We start from the raw sequence: 18,342 nt of genomic DNA, 5'->3' as shown, positions 1-18,342 counted from the left end.
GGAAACCTTACTATCAAAAATTTACTCTGGGCTGAGGAGAGTCATTAAATAGGTAACAAATGCCTAGGAATCATAAAGCAGGTTTCCTGTGATAAGGGAAAGGATGTAAGAAGTTGTAGAGAAACAAAACAAAGTTGTAAGTCAAGAATGTCATCATCAGGACACACAAACACACACAAATTCAGTGGAAGAAGCAGGGTGATTGCTCATTAAAAACTTTTCAGAGTCTTGTAGTTCAGGGTTTTTACCACACTGTGGCAGAAACTGGTCTTCATTAATAACCCAGGTCAGTTTTGTGAGGCTTTCTCTTTAACCATAATTCTCAGAAACTACTACTTTTGTCAGGCAGGGATGGAGAGCAGAAATAAAGGTCAACGTTGGTTTCGCCCACTCATTTCCTGCCTCCGACAACAGTCCGCTGTTGTGTAATGTGCCCAGCAGCATGTGCTGACATCTGTAGAGCAGGCCTGGCATACTGTGGCAGCTGTGTGGGTGAGCGCAAGACACTCTGGTGCATTCCTCCCTGGTTTAACACACTTCCCCCGTTCTGGGCCTTATCTTCCACAGACACAGGGAGACCAAAGGACAGCTCATGTGGTAACCTGGATTCAAGAGCCAGAAGTGATTTCCCCTGCCCCCCCCCCCACTTTCTCATATTCCTCTGTCAGGATGGCCAACCTTCTCACTTTATTATCTTTTTACCTCTGAACAATGGGAAGTTTCACCCACTTACTGTAGCTGTGATAGACTGCTGTAAAAGGCACAGGAATTAAGTCTGTAGAGAAACTGGCAACCTACTACCTATGTAGCAGCTAGGTAAAGTTACTTTTTAGATTACTGTTTTGTCTAAAACAGACAAAACAGCCATAAGGCATATGAGCCGAGGAATTCTAAAAGCTGTAATCTAAAAGAATAATATTTGGACAGGATAGAGAAAGGATACCATCCCGTGAGAAATGGAGGTAGCAGCCATACATTCTAGAGTTAAGCAGAGAGACCACTTGGGGCTTTGCTGAACTTGTTTCTTCTAAAGGGACAAATCAATAGTCGAGCCCCTGCTTTGAACATAGAAGGTTTCAGGTTCAGAATCTGGCAGCCCTTGTTTAAAAGGATCAGATAGCAAGTTATGAGAAAGACCCTTTTCTGTCTGAGACGTCAGAGAAATCACGCCCCTAGTCCAAGTAAACAATACTGGGATAGATGCACCACTATTCTGTTCTGGTACAAGGCAACACTCTATGTTCTAACTTGTAGCACAAAGGGGAGAAATATGACTTCAGATTCTGACACAACTCTCAGCTAGATCTTGCCTCCTTTTATGAGACAGGTGATGGCTGTGCATCAAGACACTAAGGAGTGTTTTGCTTCCTTTTCAAGAAAATTCCTCTCCAGAGACGCCTGGGAGTGTGAGCAGTGAAGGGAAGGGATGGGCTTCTATCATAGTACTACTGTATAGTGAACAAAATACCTGCTTAATGCCTTCTCAGAAATGGTGGTGGGGTGGTGGGGGAACAGGATGGTCTCCAGGCACAGAGCAGTTCTGGAATAAAAAAGTTTGTCCTCCTCCAGCAAGCCTAACCTAACCATCGAGAGTTGAAGCCCAAGCACTTCATTGTTGTCAATTTGGTTTTGGAAATTTCTGATTGCTACTTTCAGGTCTAGTGCAGCCCACGCTTGGTCTCCAGACTGACTGATGTTGGCCATCCTGGAATTACAATAAACCTTCACACTGGAGTGAGTCAGGAGGAATTGCATGGAAGGAGACACTGCCACAGCAATGCAAATAAAATAAAATAAAATTATATTAATTCTTTTTTTAATGTTTGAATAATATCGTTTAGCCTTTAATATTGTGTTTTTAATTACGTATGCCGCCTTGGGGCCAAAGATGGGATAAAAATATTTTAAATAAATAAATAATAAATAAAAATAAAAATCCTAGCATGGAAAGAAAACTTGCATCAAAGCTTGACTCAGGCTTTGGCCTTTTTGGGCCTGAGACTTAGGCTTTGGCATCCATTCCCCAGGCCTCAAGAGTTTGGCCCTGAAATCTAGGGGATGAGATGCTCTGGGTCTGGCAGCCATACTTACATCATTGGGAACCAAGAACTCTTGAGAGCTATTCTGAGAGTTTGTGTCCAGGCCTGAAGAGAGAAAGAGAGAAAACAGCATTATTAGGGTTCTTCTGGCTGTTTCCTAAGCTGAGCATTAACTATCCTGACTTCCCAGAAGGGGACTACAGAATAAATGCTCTGTGCAGCATCTTAAAAATCCTTTCTAGAACCTACAGTCAGAAAAAGAAGGGTTGCAGGTTGAAGATCAAAGAAAATGGGATGGCTTCCCAGCTACTGCAGCTATCAGCTGTAGCTCCAAGAAGAGGCTTTTGTTTTGTTTCATTTGACTTAGGTCACATTACCCAAGGCTAATTTTAGACAGCCCCCATGGCATTCTAGACAAAGGCAGCCCGTTCCAGCCTTCTCTGCCTAATGCAGAGACACCCCCTCCCCCACATGCCTGGCTCCTGCTACTCTTCTAACCATTATCATTTAAATAATGATAGATTCTATCCAGACGATCTCATTTTAGCTCAAATGTGCATTTGCTGCTCTCTCTCTCTCTCTTTTTGGTTGCTTTTTTCTGGCCATAAAAAGTTTACATATATACATGAATTGTGAAAAGAGTCATCCATATGCATTTTCTCCTGTGAAACAGGGGATTTTAACTAAGGTATCTCTAGAGATCACTGTTTCCTGCATTTTAGTCCAGATTTTCAACACTTTTGTAATTAATACACAGGAAAACTTCTAAGGTCTCCACCTTTCCCTCTTAACTTTGGCAAGTATTTTAAACCACTGGAAATAAACATTTATTCATTTGAACCTATTCTTCTTTTAGTCAAATCACTACTGTCAAAAGAATTTCTGCTTCATTGTAAATGCAAAGCTTTGAGAGAGATAATCCACTATTTCGATAACCTTTTGATAATAAAGTAAAATCAGTCCTTGCCCTCTTTTGCACAAATGAGCTGGCTTGCTGTCTTTTGCCACTTTTCCGTAATGTGTAGGAATGTATCTGTACCTCTCTATACTTTTTCCTTGTCTGCAAGCATGTATGAATCAACTTTACCCCACATGAAAAGATATCTTTGCTTCCAAGACTTTTGTTACATTTTTAAGTGGTCTTTCATGGGTTCTCAGAAATAGTAGTAGCCACCCCTTTTGTCTTTCTGGATGCCCATACCAGACGATATACTTCCCAGGTAGTGTTCTAACTTCATAACAGCGAGTGTTTTTAATGCTGGAAGGTGGGCATTCCCTCCTGTAGTTCTACTGTCACATGGGATCTAGCCATTTTAATAAATGGCAAGCATCAGCAAAGCTCACCTTCTCCAAACCACACAATAAGACCCCACAATTTCATAAACAAGCTGAAGTTTTATTCAGCGCTTTGATGACCCAGTGTCCTTATTTTCCAGAACAATTTTCTTTCACTATTGCAAATAGTATTTCCTTGAGTGATGCATTGCTGCATAACATTCATTGATCCTTTGCACAGTGACTTATGGCCACAGTTTGCTGCGACAGATTCTGGGAACTTAAGAGGTTTCATGGATCATTATTACAGAGCCCTCAGTGGGTTCTTTACCTGCTACTATAGATGGAGCTTGTCCCAAGGAAGAAAATGACACAGGGTGTCCAGATAGCTGCTGCAACTTTGTCACCTACACAGGAAGATGTAAGAGATGAGTGCGAAAGCAAGAGCTATTTACCAGATTTAATGTGACAACAGAGAGAACCGCTTAAGCACTATCTGCCCTACCTTGCCAGATAGTAAAAGCAGCAACCACTACTGCATTGCCTAGACTGGGAAGGAGAATAAAAGGGAGCCTAAAGAAGCACCTAGCAATGTGTCAGGTGCTTTCGGACGCAGCCACTCCTAAGGAACCAAATTCTGTACGCATGAAGTGCAAAGTACAGCTACTTCCAACAAGGTAGCTTTGTTAGTCTGTTTTCATGTGTACAACAATTTTCAAAACAAAACAGATATGCAGGGAGATACATACATCACCATGTCCAAGCTGACATCACAAGAGCATTGAACAGGTAGCTTCTAACATCTACACAAATGCACAAACCAGGGAGTACTGGAAGATCCATTATATCAGGCACTGACACTATCACTGCTCTGTCTGTTTGTACTTATATGCCTTCAGCCTTACAAAGTCTACTATTGATAGCCAAGTCCTCCAATATAACCTGACATGCTCAGATTCACGAAACAAAGATTCAGAACTCATAGATTTACTCCAGACATTCCTTAAACTAGAATACCCACTCTATGGGCTGAAAAACAAACTGACAGGGCAAGATGGATACCCAGAAACTACCTACTACAAGACAAAATCTACAAAAATACACGATGAACAATGGAAGATGAAATCTTGGAGAAGCAATGGAAATACCTGGAAATGTGGATTCAAAATTGTAAGTGTTCACAGAGACTGAAATGACTGCCTTACCTCTGCCTGAGATATACCACTGTATTGTCCTTGCATGGAGAACCCCTACAAAAGAGAGAAAGACATTTCTTTCAAAATGTATCAGAAGAAGAACTGGTGAGCTTATTTAACTTTTCCTGTATTTCTTGATGACTTACATTTCATGTTAAATGTTTTAAATCAGGGATGAGGAATTTTTTTTAGCTTAAGGACCGAATTCCACTTGGGGGAGTATCTAGGGTTCATATATTAGCAGTGGGTGGGAACAAGGGAGTGGATGAAGCAAACCAAAAACAGGATGGGAGGTTATTTTCCCACCAAGCATGTGAATTAAAACTCTATTCTATGCAGTTCTGCTCAGGGGGAACCCCAGTGAAACAAGTTTCAGGCATTCAAAGCAAAGCTCAAAATTTTATGCAGGGTATTTTTTTTAATATAAAGGATATTTAAACTTTTTTTAATTTAAAGGATATTTAAACTTTAAATACCCTGTTATTTCCAATCACTCATCCGATATACGAGCAGAAGAAGCTTGAAGACCAGATGGGGAACCCCCGATAGGGTGGAAGTTCCCCAGTGTTGACTTAATAAATAGGAAAAGAAATGTAGAACAAGAAAGCATAAGAAAGAAGAGCTTATGCCAAACAGTATAAAACTTTGACAGAAATCCTATCAGCAGCTTAATAATCAGGCTCAGAACATAAAAAACAAGTAATATATAGTTTTACTATGGAATAGCCCACGTCTTTTGATTTCTTTATTTACAAGTTTTGCCAAGATAAAAATAAAAATTGTGCACAAAGAGTTGGGCACGACTTAACGACTAAACAACAACAACATAAAAAGAAACAGCACAATAAAACATTTCCATCTTGTACCATAGAAAATAATTGGGAAAGGAAAAAACACATGTATCTGTGTAATTCTTTTTCTGAATGTACAGATCTTTCATATCAAGCAAATGTAAAACAAATATATTTCTTTAAGAAGTGGCCCAAATAATTTTTCATCCCAATGCTACTTTCCTGCCCAACAGAGCAAACTACAACAAATATTTCCATGCTTAATTGGCTAGGCTTTCTGTTTTATTCAACTTATACAGTATTTTTCACTAATACTAAATTACAATAGACTCAATCTGAATGAAATAGAAATGAATACTTATTGCTCTTTGTTAAAGCTCAAAACAATTACTGTCATCAGCTGAAATCCTGCTATATAAGTTATGCTTTATAAGATTACTGAGTTCAGCAGCAATAGTTATTTTTTTAATTAAGCACTTCCAAGTTATCTCCTGAAGGTCCTGAGGGTCCCATGTAATTACTTTCATTGTTGGAAAGCCTTTAATTACCTAAAATAGCTACCATCAGGATGACTTTACCAATGGCAGTGATTTCCTCTTCCTATCCTACAGCCCTCAACAGCTTCCCAACAATCTCAGTGATTACACAGGAGCTTTGGGAACTTCAGAGGAGAACTCAGAAATGTTTAATTTCTAAAAAAATCACCACCGTTGCTGATGTCATCCTTATGCGGTGCAACTTACAGCAACAGGATTTCAGCCACTGCATAATAAAATAATCTTTAAAGTAATTTTAAAATAGAGTAGTGTGTTACAGATTTACAACTGATTCAATCAGTATGTTGATATCAATCAACCTTTGGTTTGTACAGTATTAGTAATTTGTCACAGTATAGGATCTCAGCCATCCTTATTCATTTCACTATGGTCATCTATATTCATCTGCAATATGATTTTATGCTGCCACTCAACCTTTTTTCTGCATCAGCTCACACATTTTTTGCAATCTGGTAAATAAATTTTAATGTTTAACCAACACTTAATACTTCTCTGTATTGCTGGAGTGGCAACATTTACTAAAACCAATTCTACACGCATCATGGCCAGGGGCTTAAATTTTGCAAGGGTAAACAATTTCTAACAAAATAACAGATGCTCTTCTAAGCATTTAGCAAAGTATTAGTACTGAATAGCCATAGCTCTATAAACTGGTTCACTTTAACCTAGATTCTGTCTTTGCCATACAAACATTTACTGATTCAGTTATTCTTCTCTTGTTTCTGAGTGAAGCCACTTACATAGATACATTTCAACCTGGCTTCAGGACAGGTTATGAAACAGAAATGGCTTTGGAGATCTTGGTGGATGACCTACACCAGGAACTGATAGAGGGAGTGTGTCTCTGTACGTTCTGCTGGACCTTGTGGGGGCCTTTGATACCACTGACCATGATATCCTGGACCACCTTTCCAGGATAGATCTTGAGAGTACTGTTTTATACAGTGGTTCCAATACTTCCCAGAGGGTTGGACTCAGAAAGTAGTGAGGGAGGAATCCTGTTCAATACCATGGCCATTGGTTTGAAGTGTCCTCCAGCATTCAGTTCTGTCTTCCAATCTATTTAACATCTACATGAAACCACTGGGAAAGCTTGTCCACAGTTTGCCATCAGACACGCAACCCTATCTCTCCTTTCCATCTGATTCCAAGGAACCTCTTTCAGACTTAGATCAGTGTCTTTTGTTAGTAATGGACTGGGTGAGGGAAAACAAACTGAAATTTAATCCACACAAGACAGAGGTACTCCTGGCCAGTAGAAAGGCAGGACAGGGAATAGGAATTTGGTATTTCCTGGATGGGACTGTACTCCCCCTGAAAAATCAGTTTTGCAGCTTGGGTATTCTCTAGATTCAACCTTGAGTCTGGATGTAGTTAAAGCTAGTGCACTAGCTGTGCCAGTTGCTCGATATGTTTGATCTGCTTAAAGTGACACGTGCATTGGTTACATCTTGTTTGGGGTGCTACAACATGTTGTACATGGGGCTGTTTGGTTCCCATACTCTTACTTTCCACCATCAGGCAAAGCTCTACCTTTACAAGCACGATTTTAATAATTTGTGGAGTTGGTAGGTTAAGGAATGCTCCATCTATTTCTTAGCAATGCATTAATGAGATTTGAAAGGTGTTATTAATGGTGTTTTAAAAATATTTTTTTATATTTAAGTGTTTTAATGCATCTTTATAGTGTTTTTCAGTAGCATTTTGTATGATTTAGCTGACTGTAAGCTACACTGAGTCCTCTGTGGGAAGAAAGATGGCATATGAAGAAAATAAACGGCCAAGAGCCTAAATTTTGCAGGGATAAATAATTTTAACAAAACAACAAATAATCTTCTAAGCATTTAGCACAGTATAAGTACTGAGTAGCCATATCCCTGCAAACTGATTCACTATAACATAGATTCCATTTTTACCTTACAAACATTAATTGATTCTATTGCACTTTTCTTTGTTTTGATGACAAAATGAATTTCTTTATTTTGATTCAATTTTTTCTCATTCTAACATGGTTTTTCCTTTCTCAGGCATCAGACTTGGGGATTTATTAGCCAAAACATGGAGAAACTATAGAAATAAAAATTAAAAACAATAACTTCAACCTTCTTAAAAAGTAATTCACAGCTCCCTAAAAATGCATTTTTATTGGCAGGATATGAGTTTAAATGTCATGAGCAGTGGCACCACATTTCCATATTCCTCATTTATGCCTGATGCAAAGAGGAAAGCTGCTAAGTTGTTAAACATCTTATCTCTGTACATAAAAATCTGAGACCATGCTCTCAAACTCACTTCCTTACTAATAATAGAGCTTCCCTCAAATTGTATAAAGACAAAAGTGCTGTTCCATGTAGCAGTTAGTGTGGTCTTTAGTCGTTACAGTGCTGGACTAGGAGTGAGAGGGTCCAAGGCCTACATCCAGTTGTTGGTCTCAGCTGGAGTGGAACCATTAAATCAACTGCAAAATGGTAACCAAACACTCAATGTAAATCCCACCAATGAAGTGGATCTCCTCTAGTTGTGACTAGTCATTGGATTTAGGCCTACAGCCTTACTGAGCCACAAAGCTCACTGGGTAACCTTGAGGCAGTCACTCCCTCTCAGTCCAACTTTTACCTCAGAAGTGTTGGTGCAAGGATAAAGGTGGGAAGGAGAGAAAAAGAGCAGGTATGCTCAATGGAAGAAAGATGAGCCTGGGGATAAATATATCCTGGTCCAGTGAACACAAAGTAGTGTACATGGCTCTCTTCTCCATTTTGATCTCACAACCCTCGAAAGTAGATCACAATGAATTTTCTGGCTTGGTGGAAGCCAGATTTCCCAAAACCCAGTCAACCTTGCTAGCTATTGAACCACATTGGTTATTTCATTATATGAAACAGGCAATTAAGAAATACATAAGAAATAATGTAAACGACCAGCTTCATGGCTACAATATTTGGTTACAGTCACTTCAGTCCTTTTCAGAGTCTGGTCCTTGTACCACCAGGATGCTGGAGTTAAAGGCACCCTCCTTTGTACATCCACTTGAAGTAAAATTGTTTCTCTATTCTTATGGATACAGTCACATGAATAAGGCGATGCATGAAGGAAAGGAAGGAAAGAAGTGAAGGATGACATACATTTAGTTATTCAGACATTTTCCAATTTGGTTATTTTGGGCTGTATCGTAAGGGGCTAAAAGCAACATCAAGGCCTATAGATTTAATCTTAGACATGATCTTAAGAGGATCTGTGTGTCCCTTACCTGATTGGCTGAAAGAAGAACTGGTCCCAAGGACAGGCTGGGATGATAGGGAATAGTGGCACCTTTTGGTGGTGACTGAAGGAAATCAAAAGAGCAATCACTTGGACAGCTTTTTAAAACAATTGGGCAAATTCATTTTTGTGGTTCAGCATTCTGTCCCCACTATGCTCAAACAAGTGCACTTGGGAAACCAGAAGGAGGACATGAGTGCCATGATACCCACTAATCTTCCCCACCAATGTGCATTTAAAAGCATATGGCCCATGATAATAGATGACCATCATAACCTTATTTTCTGTGAATCTATCTAATGCTTTTGAAAAGCTATCTAGGAAACCATCACAACATCTTGTGGACATAACTTCCAGACTTCAACTATACACTGTTATATGTCCTGAATCTCCCACTACACACTTACACTGCATGACCTTCTAGAATTATGAATGGAAGAAACATTTCTCTCCATCCACATTCCCTGCATGCCTCTTTTTCATGCAAGTTTAGAAAGTTAAAAAAAATCAGTTACACAAATTCAAATACATATAGATGAGTAACCAGCTACACCGCACTACTTCTCCCTGGTGGTAGAAAGCATCACATATTGCAGAATGTTGTCTCCAACTGATGAGGCAGAAGACACAAGAACAAGAACCCTACCTCCAGGATAACAGCACAGATCTGTCGCACACACTGGATGATGGCATCTGGAACTCCAGAGACAGTCACAGCCCTCTCTGTGGAGTTGGGGAGAAGGTCCCCAGCCACCTGGACTTGTGCTCCGGTAGTCTAGAATGAAAATGGGTGAGAAAGAAATGCTCCTTCATTTTGGGAAATGTAGCCAAGTCTGAGAACAGTCACATTGGAAACATCTCCTGTTCAGTCACAGTAAGAAGAACTCCTCAAAAATCCAATTTATTTGAAGTGTTACTTCTCATGTCATAATTTCCAATGCAAAGGTTAATTCACACGCAAACAAATTAAGATACGATCTCCTCAAGGCAAGCAAACAAATATATTATTAACAGGAAAGATTAGTGGTGTTCATAGTATTGTTTTTCTAGCTCAAAATAACTGTTGTGACATTTTAAAATGATTTATTCTGGAAGCATAGGATCAAAAGCAACCATGAAACCTAGGCAGAGAAGCAGCCAAGGTACAGAAATCAAGAATGGGAAAAAGTATGGTCTGTTCTCAGATAAGCAAGCAGGGCAGGGAAAGCAGGAGGTGGAAACAGCTATAAAATAGTTTCCAAAGTCTTTACCTCTCGAATCTCCTTTATTTTAGCTCCTGCTTTGCCAATGAGTGAGCCACACTGGCTGGCTGGGATCACTAGCCTCAGTGTTACTGGTGGCTTGGATACAGTTCCTCCATTGACAGCCCCAGCTCCCAGGTCCTGAAATGAAAGAAATGAGAGTAGGTTAACATTTGGAAGGATTCTTTCAAGATATCCTATATGTGAACAGAACAATGTGTCATAGTTCCCACTCTAGGCAAATAATGGAAGTCAGTACTGTGCTACCCTCTGATAATCTAGTTCAATCTCCTCATATTTGGTATGAAAACCCAGTTAACCAGAAAGAATGTTCCAATATGGTACAGATGTCAAAGTGCCTAATCTCCTATCTTGGATTATGAATAGGAATAGGATAACAAGTTGTATGATTGAACTATGTCACGTACCGTGCTTTTTCAAATAAAATTCACTTTTAGCAGAAAGAAACTGACAAATTGTCTTCCCTCTCTAAGGTAAAGGTAAAGGTTCCCCTTGACAATTTGTCCAGTCATGTCTGACTCTAGGGGGCGGTGCTCATCCCCATTTCCGAGCCAGCGTTTGTCCAAAGACAATCTTCCGTGGTCACATGGCCAGTGCGACTTAGACACGAAATGCTGTTACCTCCCACCAAGGTGGTCCCTATTTATCTACTTGCATTTGCATGCTTTCGAACCACTAGGTTGGCGGGAGCTGGGACAAGCGACGGGCGCTCACTCTGTCACGTGGATTCGATCTTACAGCTGCAGATCTATACACCTTACAGCACAGAGGCTTCTGCAGTTTAACCCGCAGCGCCATCACTTCCCTCTCTAGTCTGTGTCGATTTCATCACAGAAACTTAATTTTGTCCAAGTCCCTAAGTAATTAGGCTCAATTAAGGATGGCAGATTCATATTTCTCCCCTAGATATGACTGTAGCCATTTTAATTACATGGTGTGAATTTTTATGGCAACATTTTCACAGACATAGTTGTGTGAATCAGTTTCAGCATGTATAACAAAATAAAAAAACAATATGATTCTTTAAAGTGGTCCTTTTAAGACTTATTTCAACGCTCCAAAGAACCTGTAAAACTGCCCCAAAAAAGTAGGCAATGTAACAGCAAATCAATCTACTGTAAGGCAAGCAACAGTTCAACCAATCACAGCCCCCCCCAAAAAAAAACCTAAATATGCCTTTAATAGAATAAATTAACCAGATACTTAACATTTTTTTTAAAAAATCTACCAAATAGGGAAAGCACAGAAACAGAGAGAGAGGGAAGTGAAAAATAAAACACACATAGTTCCCTCTTCCAAAAAGCAAGAAAAGTAAGCAAGCAAGCAAATAAAGGCAAAAGCCACCCCCAAAACACATGACTAGAATATGGGGAGATTTCTCCCCCACTACATTTGATGTCTTTCTTCTTTCCTTTCAGACCAGCATGGCAGGAGAGTAGTGCAGTGAAACAAAGAAAACATTCCTACTGGGTTCCAGTCAATCCAGGCCCTTATACAGCTTCCAGATTCTTCCTTTCCATTTCTTTGACATTCTGATTGGCTATCAGTATAACCCTGATCAAATATTGGTACGGCTCAAAAAGTGTTACACTAACAGCAGCCCTTGTGGTGCTATTTGATGGGAAAATTTCCAGGCAATTTGACAGATGCCAGGTGGAAGAAAGGTCAAATGAAAGAGAAGAAATGTTAAAAAAATATTTTGTGTGTGTAGCCCTCTTTTGTTGAAAGGAAGCATTTGGTTTTAAAAAGCTCATTTTTGGAGAATAAGAAACAGAAAATTAAAAAACCAGCCTTTTCTGTGTGTCTTTCCTTCCATTATGAAACAAAAATCTTGCCACTAATTACAGTCTTCTTCCTCAGATCAATCTCAGAAGGTCTGAGGAACTGGATTCTAGTTTCCCAAAGCTCACACTTCTGATTTGTTCTCTTTTTGTCATATATTAATTGAAATCCTATTGCTTAGGTCACATTAGAACTGGCCCATTGAATCAGTGGGGATTTAGTGAGTCAACTCCTCTATAAAGGGCATTCGTTCAAATGGTACTACTCTAGTTGTGACTTATTTAGTCCAGTTAAGTCACAACTAGACTAGGCCCAGTTGAATCTATAGAACTTACAGAGGAGTTGATTGATCCAATTGGCCTATTCTGGTAGAACTTACTACACCAAACAAAAAGATTTCAGTCATTATGTGGGTAAAGGATAAATTTCTTCCAGTGCTGCACCAAGCTTAAAGGACCGATTTTCTATATGAGGCCTATGGGACTTAGAATCAGGGCCTAGTCAATGGTCTGGTTTTCTTTACCTCTTCTAGCTTGAAAGCGATCATGGAAACAGCTCTGAAAACAGCATCAGTGGATCCTGTAATAGTGGTGATCCGTTCTGGACAGGATCCTTCTGAAATGGTGATTCGGGCTGTACTCTAAGTAAGCAAAAGAATAGTTGTATAAATAAGAATTTCTTATTTATCTATCATATTTTTGCCAACGTATTTCCCCCCACATATATCGTTAATTAGTCCCTATATTAAAGAACTCCTGTGGCTGAGGGAGGAAAAGAGCTTGAAATTAGAATCAGGAACTTCCTGACTTATAGCTTGATTTTTAAACCATTAAATATGTATGAGAAAGCTTCTTCCAGGAGGAAGTTTATGTTTGCAGCACAAATGTCAATTAAAACAAGACTTTCAAATGCGCAATCTTCTAATTACAAGATAAGAGAAGTGTTTGTGCTTTTTAAATGGTGTTCCCATCTATGTTATTGTGGATTTTGTTTTATTTTATTCCCATTTCTATACCACCCCAGCCTTGCCAATCACAGAACTTCAAGAGTCATCCAGGTCAACATCCTGTCAGCTACAACATCCCTTAATCATCGAAGAAAAGTTTTCATCAGTATCAATGTTTATATCTTATTATAATGATTGGAACTGAATTTCTTATAATAGATGCTACTTCCCAATCCTGTTCTCTTATATCTTTCTTTATTATGAGTTCAGCTCAGATCTTTGCTTAACCAAAGCTGACAAACTCATCATGAGTTTGTCTATGCTGCAGTATTGATACTGACAGTAACCAAGGATCAATATAGGAAATTTTATTTTGCACATCTTTGAAAAATGGCACAGTGGTTTTTAAATGTAGACACAGTGCAAAAACAGTATCAGTATCAGACAGATTCATGATGTTCATTTATGTAAGTTACAGTGGAGTATTAATGTCTTCTGCAAACTTTGAAGAATGATACCAGAGACCACAAAGAGGAAACACTGATTCACTCGAGACAGGAACTTCTGAATAATAATAAATAATAATATTTGTGTGTCATCAAGACACTTCTGACTTTTAGCAACCTTTTACAGGGTTTTCTAGGTGAGAATACTCAGAAGTGGTTTACTACAGGCGTCCCCAACCCCCCAGTCAGTGAGCCGGTAGTGGTCTGCGGCCTCAGCAGGTCCAGGCCGTGAACACAAATCTCCTGCACCCCGCAAGTGCGCCCCCACGAGCGTGACATGCATGAGTGTGTGCCACTCCTATGAGCACAACACACCCCCGCGAGTGCAACATACAGCCCACGTGCATGCACACGAGCGCATATGCCTACCGTGAGTGCAACACGCTTCCGCACGAGCATGCCAGCCCCCCCCAACTGATCCGCAGTTGTGAAAAGGTTGGGGGCCACTGGTTTACCATATCCTTCTTCTGGGGGGGCGCTCTGGGACTGTACCTCTTGCCCAAGGCAACGCAGGCTGCCTCTTCTGGGATGCGCAGTGGGGAACTGAACTCCCAACTCCTTGTTCAGCGGCTGGATGCCTATACAGCCAGCTGAATAATAATTGAATGTGTTCTGTGCAGTCAAGTCAGAACTGACTTGTAATGACCCTAATAGTTTTCAAAGTGAGATATTTAAGGAATAGTTTTACTCGTTCCACTCCTTCAGTCAGTTTCCATGGCCAAGTTGGCATTCGAACCCTATTCTCCAGAGTCCTTGTTCTTTCCATTACACCACATTGGAAATCTAAATAATAATAATTAGTTAACGTAAAGAAATGCTGTCAAACATTTGTACAGATTGACTGTGCTTTCTCTCCAAATTCTGCATATTCTTCTAATTTCTTGTTATGCCTCTCCACTTTCCTCATAACACTGTTGGTATACAAAATGACTAGAATTCATTTGATGCCATTCCATATTTGCAGACCTTCCATCTGAAGGCAATAGAATTTTGATCACCAACTCAAAATTCTGAACAGAGCAATTCCCACACTTAACTTACCTGCTCTCGTATCCTCTTTACAGTCTCCCCTTTCTGTAGGATGAAAGACAATAAAGGTAATCAGACTTGAATAATTTCAAAGATCATTAAAAAAACTAAAGCAGCAGCCACAGCACACAGAACTCAAAGAAGTCCTACCTTGCCTATGATGCTGCCAACTTCCTATAGAAACAAGAGACAAAAGAAATTGGATTATGCATAGACCAGCAAATATCTGACAAAGTCTATATATCTTTGACCAGAAAATTAAAAAGCACCCCTTCTCATCTCCAAAATGAAAGCATGGGCATTTCAAGATTTGAGAAAGAAAACCCTAGTTTACTTACTTTCCCATGCATAAGCATCCGGAGGGTGAGGGTGATGCTGAGTTCTGTCTCTTCTATTCCATTATCTGAGCCACTCATCCTATCTGGTGATGCCATAATGTAGGAATGCATGGATCTGCTTCTAAGAAAACCAACACCCTGGGTCTAGTAGGTGTTGAAGCTGCCAAATCTGCAGACACACAAAGAGAAAAGAGCTTCACATTTACAAGCTTCCCTGTAAATCAGTCCAATGACTTGGCAGGACTATGGTGATTAGTGAGAAATTGGGTTTCATATAACACCCTTTGATGCTTCCTGTGTCAGAGTCAGAGCACCCTGGAGAGCAATGACAATGAGGATGAAGAGAAACATTGCACAAGCAGATACAGCTGCCTTTCCAAATGTAATTTCAACAAAAACTTTTGTAGAAAGTGAAACGCCAAAAATAAGGCATATAGATATATACTCAATACTGGTTCAGAAAAAATAAGATATTTTCTGCCTCTTTACAAGTTTAAGTAATTCTGCTTTTAGTCAAAAGAGTCATATTTTTGGATGCAATAAATATGGCCTGTAATTGTTACTGTTTTGTTTACAAGTATTAATACACAAAGGGTGCCCTAACATCATATAATCTTATTTTCTGACTGCTTGCATAACCATAGAAACATGTTAACATGCGTAGCTGGAGTTTGAAATCACTCTTTGCTGTCGCCGCTGCCACCCACACCCACCGCTGAATCCCCACGACAAGATGGATAATGTAACATCTCTAACACCTTCTAAAAAGTCAATATGGAAACATGTAAGTGTGGAAAATAGGTTCTGTCGCCAGGTATGCTCTCAGACCACAAGCATGAAGTCACATATGTTTGGAGAAACACCCACAAGAGATCTTTGAAATACAGCAGTAGCACTTCTTGACACAGATTGAGCTGAATATATCACACTCGCACCAAGCTATTCATAAAGGGAATTTTATTGGAAACAAAATAATTAAAATATAGTACAGGTGATTATCTAAGTTTTTCTTGAATGCCTCCAGTACTCACCAATTCCTATGGTAACTGGTTCCACTGTCATACTGCTCTAACAGTTGGGAAATTTTTTCCTGATATTAACCGAAATCTGGCTTCCTTTAACTTGAGCCCATTGTTGCATGTTCTGCACTCTGGGATGATTGAGAACAGATCCTGTCCCTCCTCTGTATGACATCCTTTCAAATATTTGAAAAAGTGCTATCATATAACCTCTCAGTTTTCTTTTCTCAAGGCTAAACATGCCCAATTCTTTCAGCCTTTCCTCATAAGGCTTGGTATCCAGTCCCCAGATTATCCTTGTCGCCCTCCTCTGAACTTGTTCCAATTTCTTCGCATCCTTCTTGAAGTGTGGTGTACAGAACTGGACACAATATTCAAGGTGAGGCCTAACCAGTGCTGAATAGAGGGGGACTAGCATCTCGCGGGATTTGGAAACTATACTTCTATTAATGCAGCCTAAAATAGCATTTGCCCTTATTTAGCCACATCACACTGTTGGCTCATATTTAGCTTGTGATCTATGTGAGCAAATAGCTGATGCACAACAGATATCCAAGTAATGTTCCCTGTCTTCTAGAGTCTTCTTCAGGAGCTAATCTTCACAAAATCTTTCTAACTCCTGCATTTGTAAACTTATCTTTTGCAACCTGACAGGCAAATATGCCTTCCTTCCGGCTTCTATCCGGCTTTCCTGCAGAAAGCAATGCTAACTGTTGAATCAAAAGCTTCTGAGAAAATATCAAGTGCATGGCTCATTTAATTCACTGTTCTGTAGTCACTGTATTTTCAATTTTGGATAAATGTTATATACAATGTCAACAAGAAACAAAACAAAAGCAGAAAAAGTTGCTGTGGCACTTTAAAAACTGACTGATGTACTGTAATGTAAGCTTTTGAGGAATATTGTCCACTTTAGACATAGAATACAGATACTACATAGCAAAACATTCACTAAGAGACAGTGTTGTTTAGTTACATTTCACACTTCATTGTACAATATATAATACAAAAAAAATCCCCTCAGCCAACCTCAGGAACAATTCCTATTTTGTAGATTTGATTGAAAAGATCCACTAAAATAAGTCATCACCTTTACCTTTGCTACTTCTGTGAAAACATCAAGTCTAGGAATGTTCCCATTTTTTGTTAGACATATTGCATTCTGATAAGATGGAGAAGGGGGATGTCCTGTATTTAATCATCATCATCATATTAGAACTGCATGGCTGGAAGGGACCCTATGGATCACCAAGTCCAGCCTCTGTCAAGGAGGTTCAGTGGTAAATCGAACTCCTAGCCTCTGGCTCCACAGCCAGATTCCAGTAGTTCCTGGGAATTGATACAACACATTTCTCCGTGTCCAAATATTTTGTGAGAACCATACTGCCATTCGTGATGAGGCCGACAACTCCATTTCCCTAACATACAACAATGCCTCTGTTTAAAGCACGTACCTTCCCCTGTTAGAGCAAAGGACAGCTACTCACATAGAGGGCAAGAAATAAATAGGCAACAGAAAGCAAAAAGAGATACAGTAATTGTGAGTGTGGGGCTGGCTGATCCAGATGACCCTGAGGAGGTATTTGCCAAACACAATTCCCTCCTTATGAGAACTGGCATGTGTATATGTCCCCCATCTAGCTACCTACCATGTTTCCCAGAAAATAAGAGGGTGTTATATTAATTTTTGCTCCAAAAATGCATTAGGGCTTATTTTCAGGGATGCTTTATTTTTTTCAATGTACAACAATCTACATTTATTCAAATATAGTTGTGTCATCTTCTTCTGGTTGCTGCACAATGGTGGAGGGTGGGGTTTCATTTAACTAGGGCTTCTTTTTGGGGTAGGGCTTATATTATGAGCATCCTGAAATATCATACTAGGGCTTATTTTCAGGCTAAGTCTTATTTTCAGGGAAACAGAGTATTTATTTATCTATTTTAATTATAATTATTAACAAATATTCATAAAATAGCTCTGATGATTTTGAAGCTATACATACAAAATAATTAAAGATACAATAAACACAATGCAGTATTTGTGCAGTCAATTAAATACAGTATTTGTATACAGATTACATCAAATAAAACAATACAATAACATACATAAACCAACACAAGTAAAGATGTAGGGGCAATGCTGAGGGAGACCAAAGTAGTGGGAAAGACTGATGTGGGTTCTTTCAAAGAACCAGGTAAAGTGGTGTTTCTTTTCTCCACTAGTTGAATGGAAAGGGCTGTTAGGTGGCCATCTTTCCTGAATGACTGTCTACTAATGCTCTGTGGGGATGTTTTTTTTTTTTAAGTGAACAAGCCAGTGTAGAACTGTGAGCAATGTTCCATA

General features: G+C 39.4%; 1 protein-coding gene across 2 annotated transcripts in view; it reads right to left on the bottom strand.

Annotated features, from left to right (window-relative positions):
- The window catches only part of PCBP4 (poly(rC) binding protein 4), a 48,214-nt gene that overhangs the window by 6,098 nt on the left and 23,774 nt on the right, over positions 1-18,342 (bottom strand). For both annotated transcript variants that reach the window (XM_020803881.3, XM_020803882.3), the window contains exons 2-11: positions 14,980-15,148; positions 14,792-14,815; positions 14,654-14,686; positions 12,684-12,800; positions 10,367-10,498; positions 9,763-9,891; positions 9,106-9,180; positions 4,520-4,564; positions 3,646-3,721; positions 2,092-2,144 (exon numbers count right to left, since the gene is read on the bottom strand). In XM_020803881.3, coding sequence (XP_020659540.1) covers positions 2,092-2,144; positions 3,646-3,721; positions 4,520-4,564; positions 9,106-9,180; positions 9,763-9,891; positions 10,367-10,498; positions 12,684-12,800; positions 14,654-14,686; positions 14,792-14,815; positions 14,980-15,090 — 795 coding nt within the window. In that variant the 5' untranslated portion in view covers positions 15,091-15,148. The remainder of the gene's footprint in view (positions 1-2,091; positions 2,145-3,645; positions 3,722-4,519; positions 4,565-9,105; positions 9,181-9,762; positions 9,892-10,366; positions 10,499-12,683; positions 12,801-14,653; positions 14,687-14,791; positions 14,816-14,979; positions 15,149-18,342) is intronic.

This window comes from Pogona vitticeps, chromosome 2, assembly GCF_051106095.1.
Source record: "Pogona vitticeps strain Pit_001003342236 chromosome 2, PviZW2.1, whole genome shotgun sequence".
NCBI classification, from domain to species: Eukaryota; Metazoa; Chordata; class Lepidosauria; order Squamata; family Agamidae; genus Pogona; species Pogona vitticeps.
The sequence above is the reverse complement of the archived record's forward strand: the minus strand, read 5'-3'. Positions and strand labels throughout refer to the sequence as shown.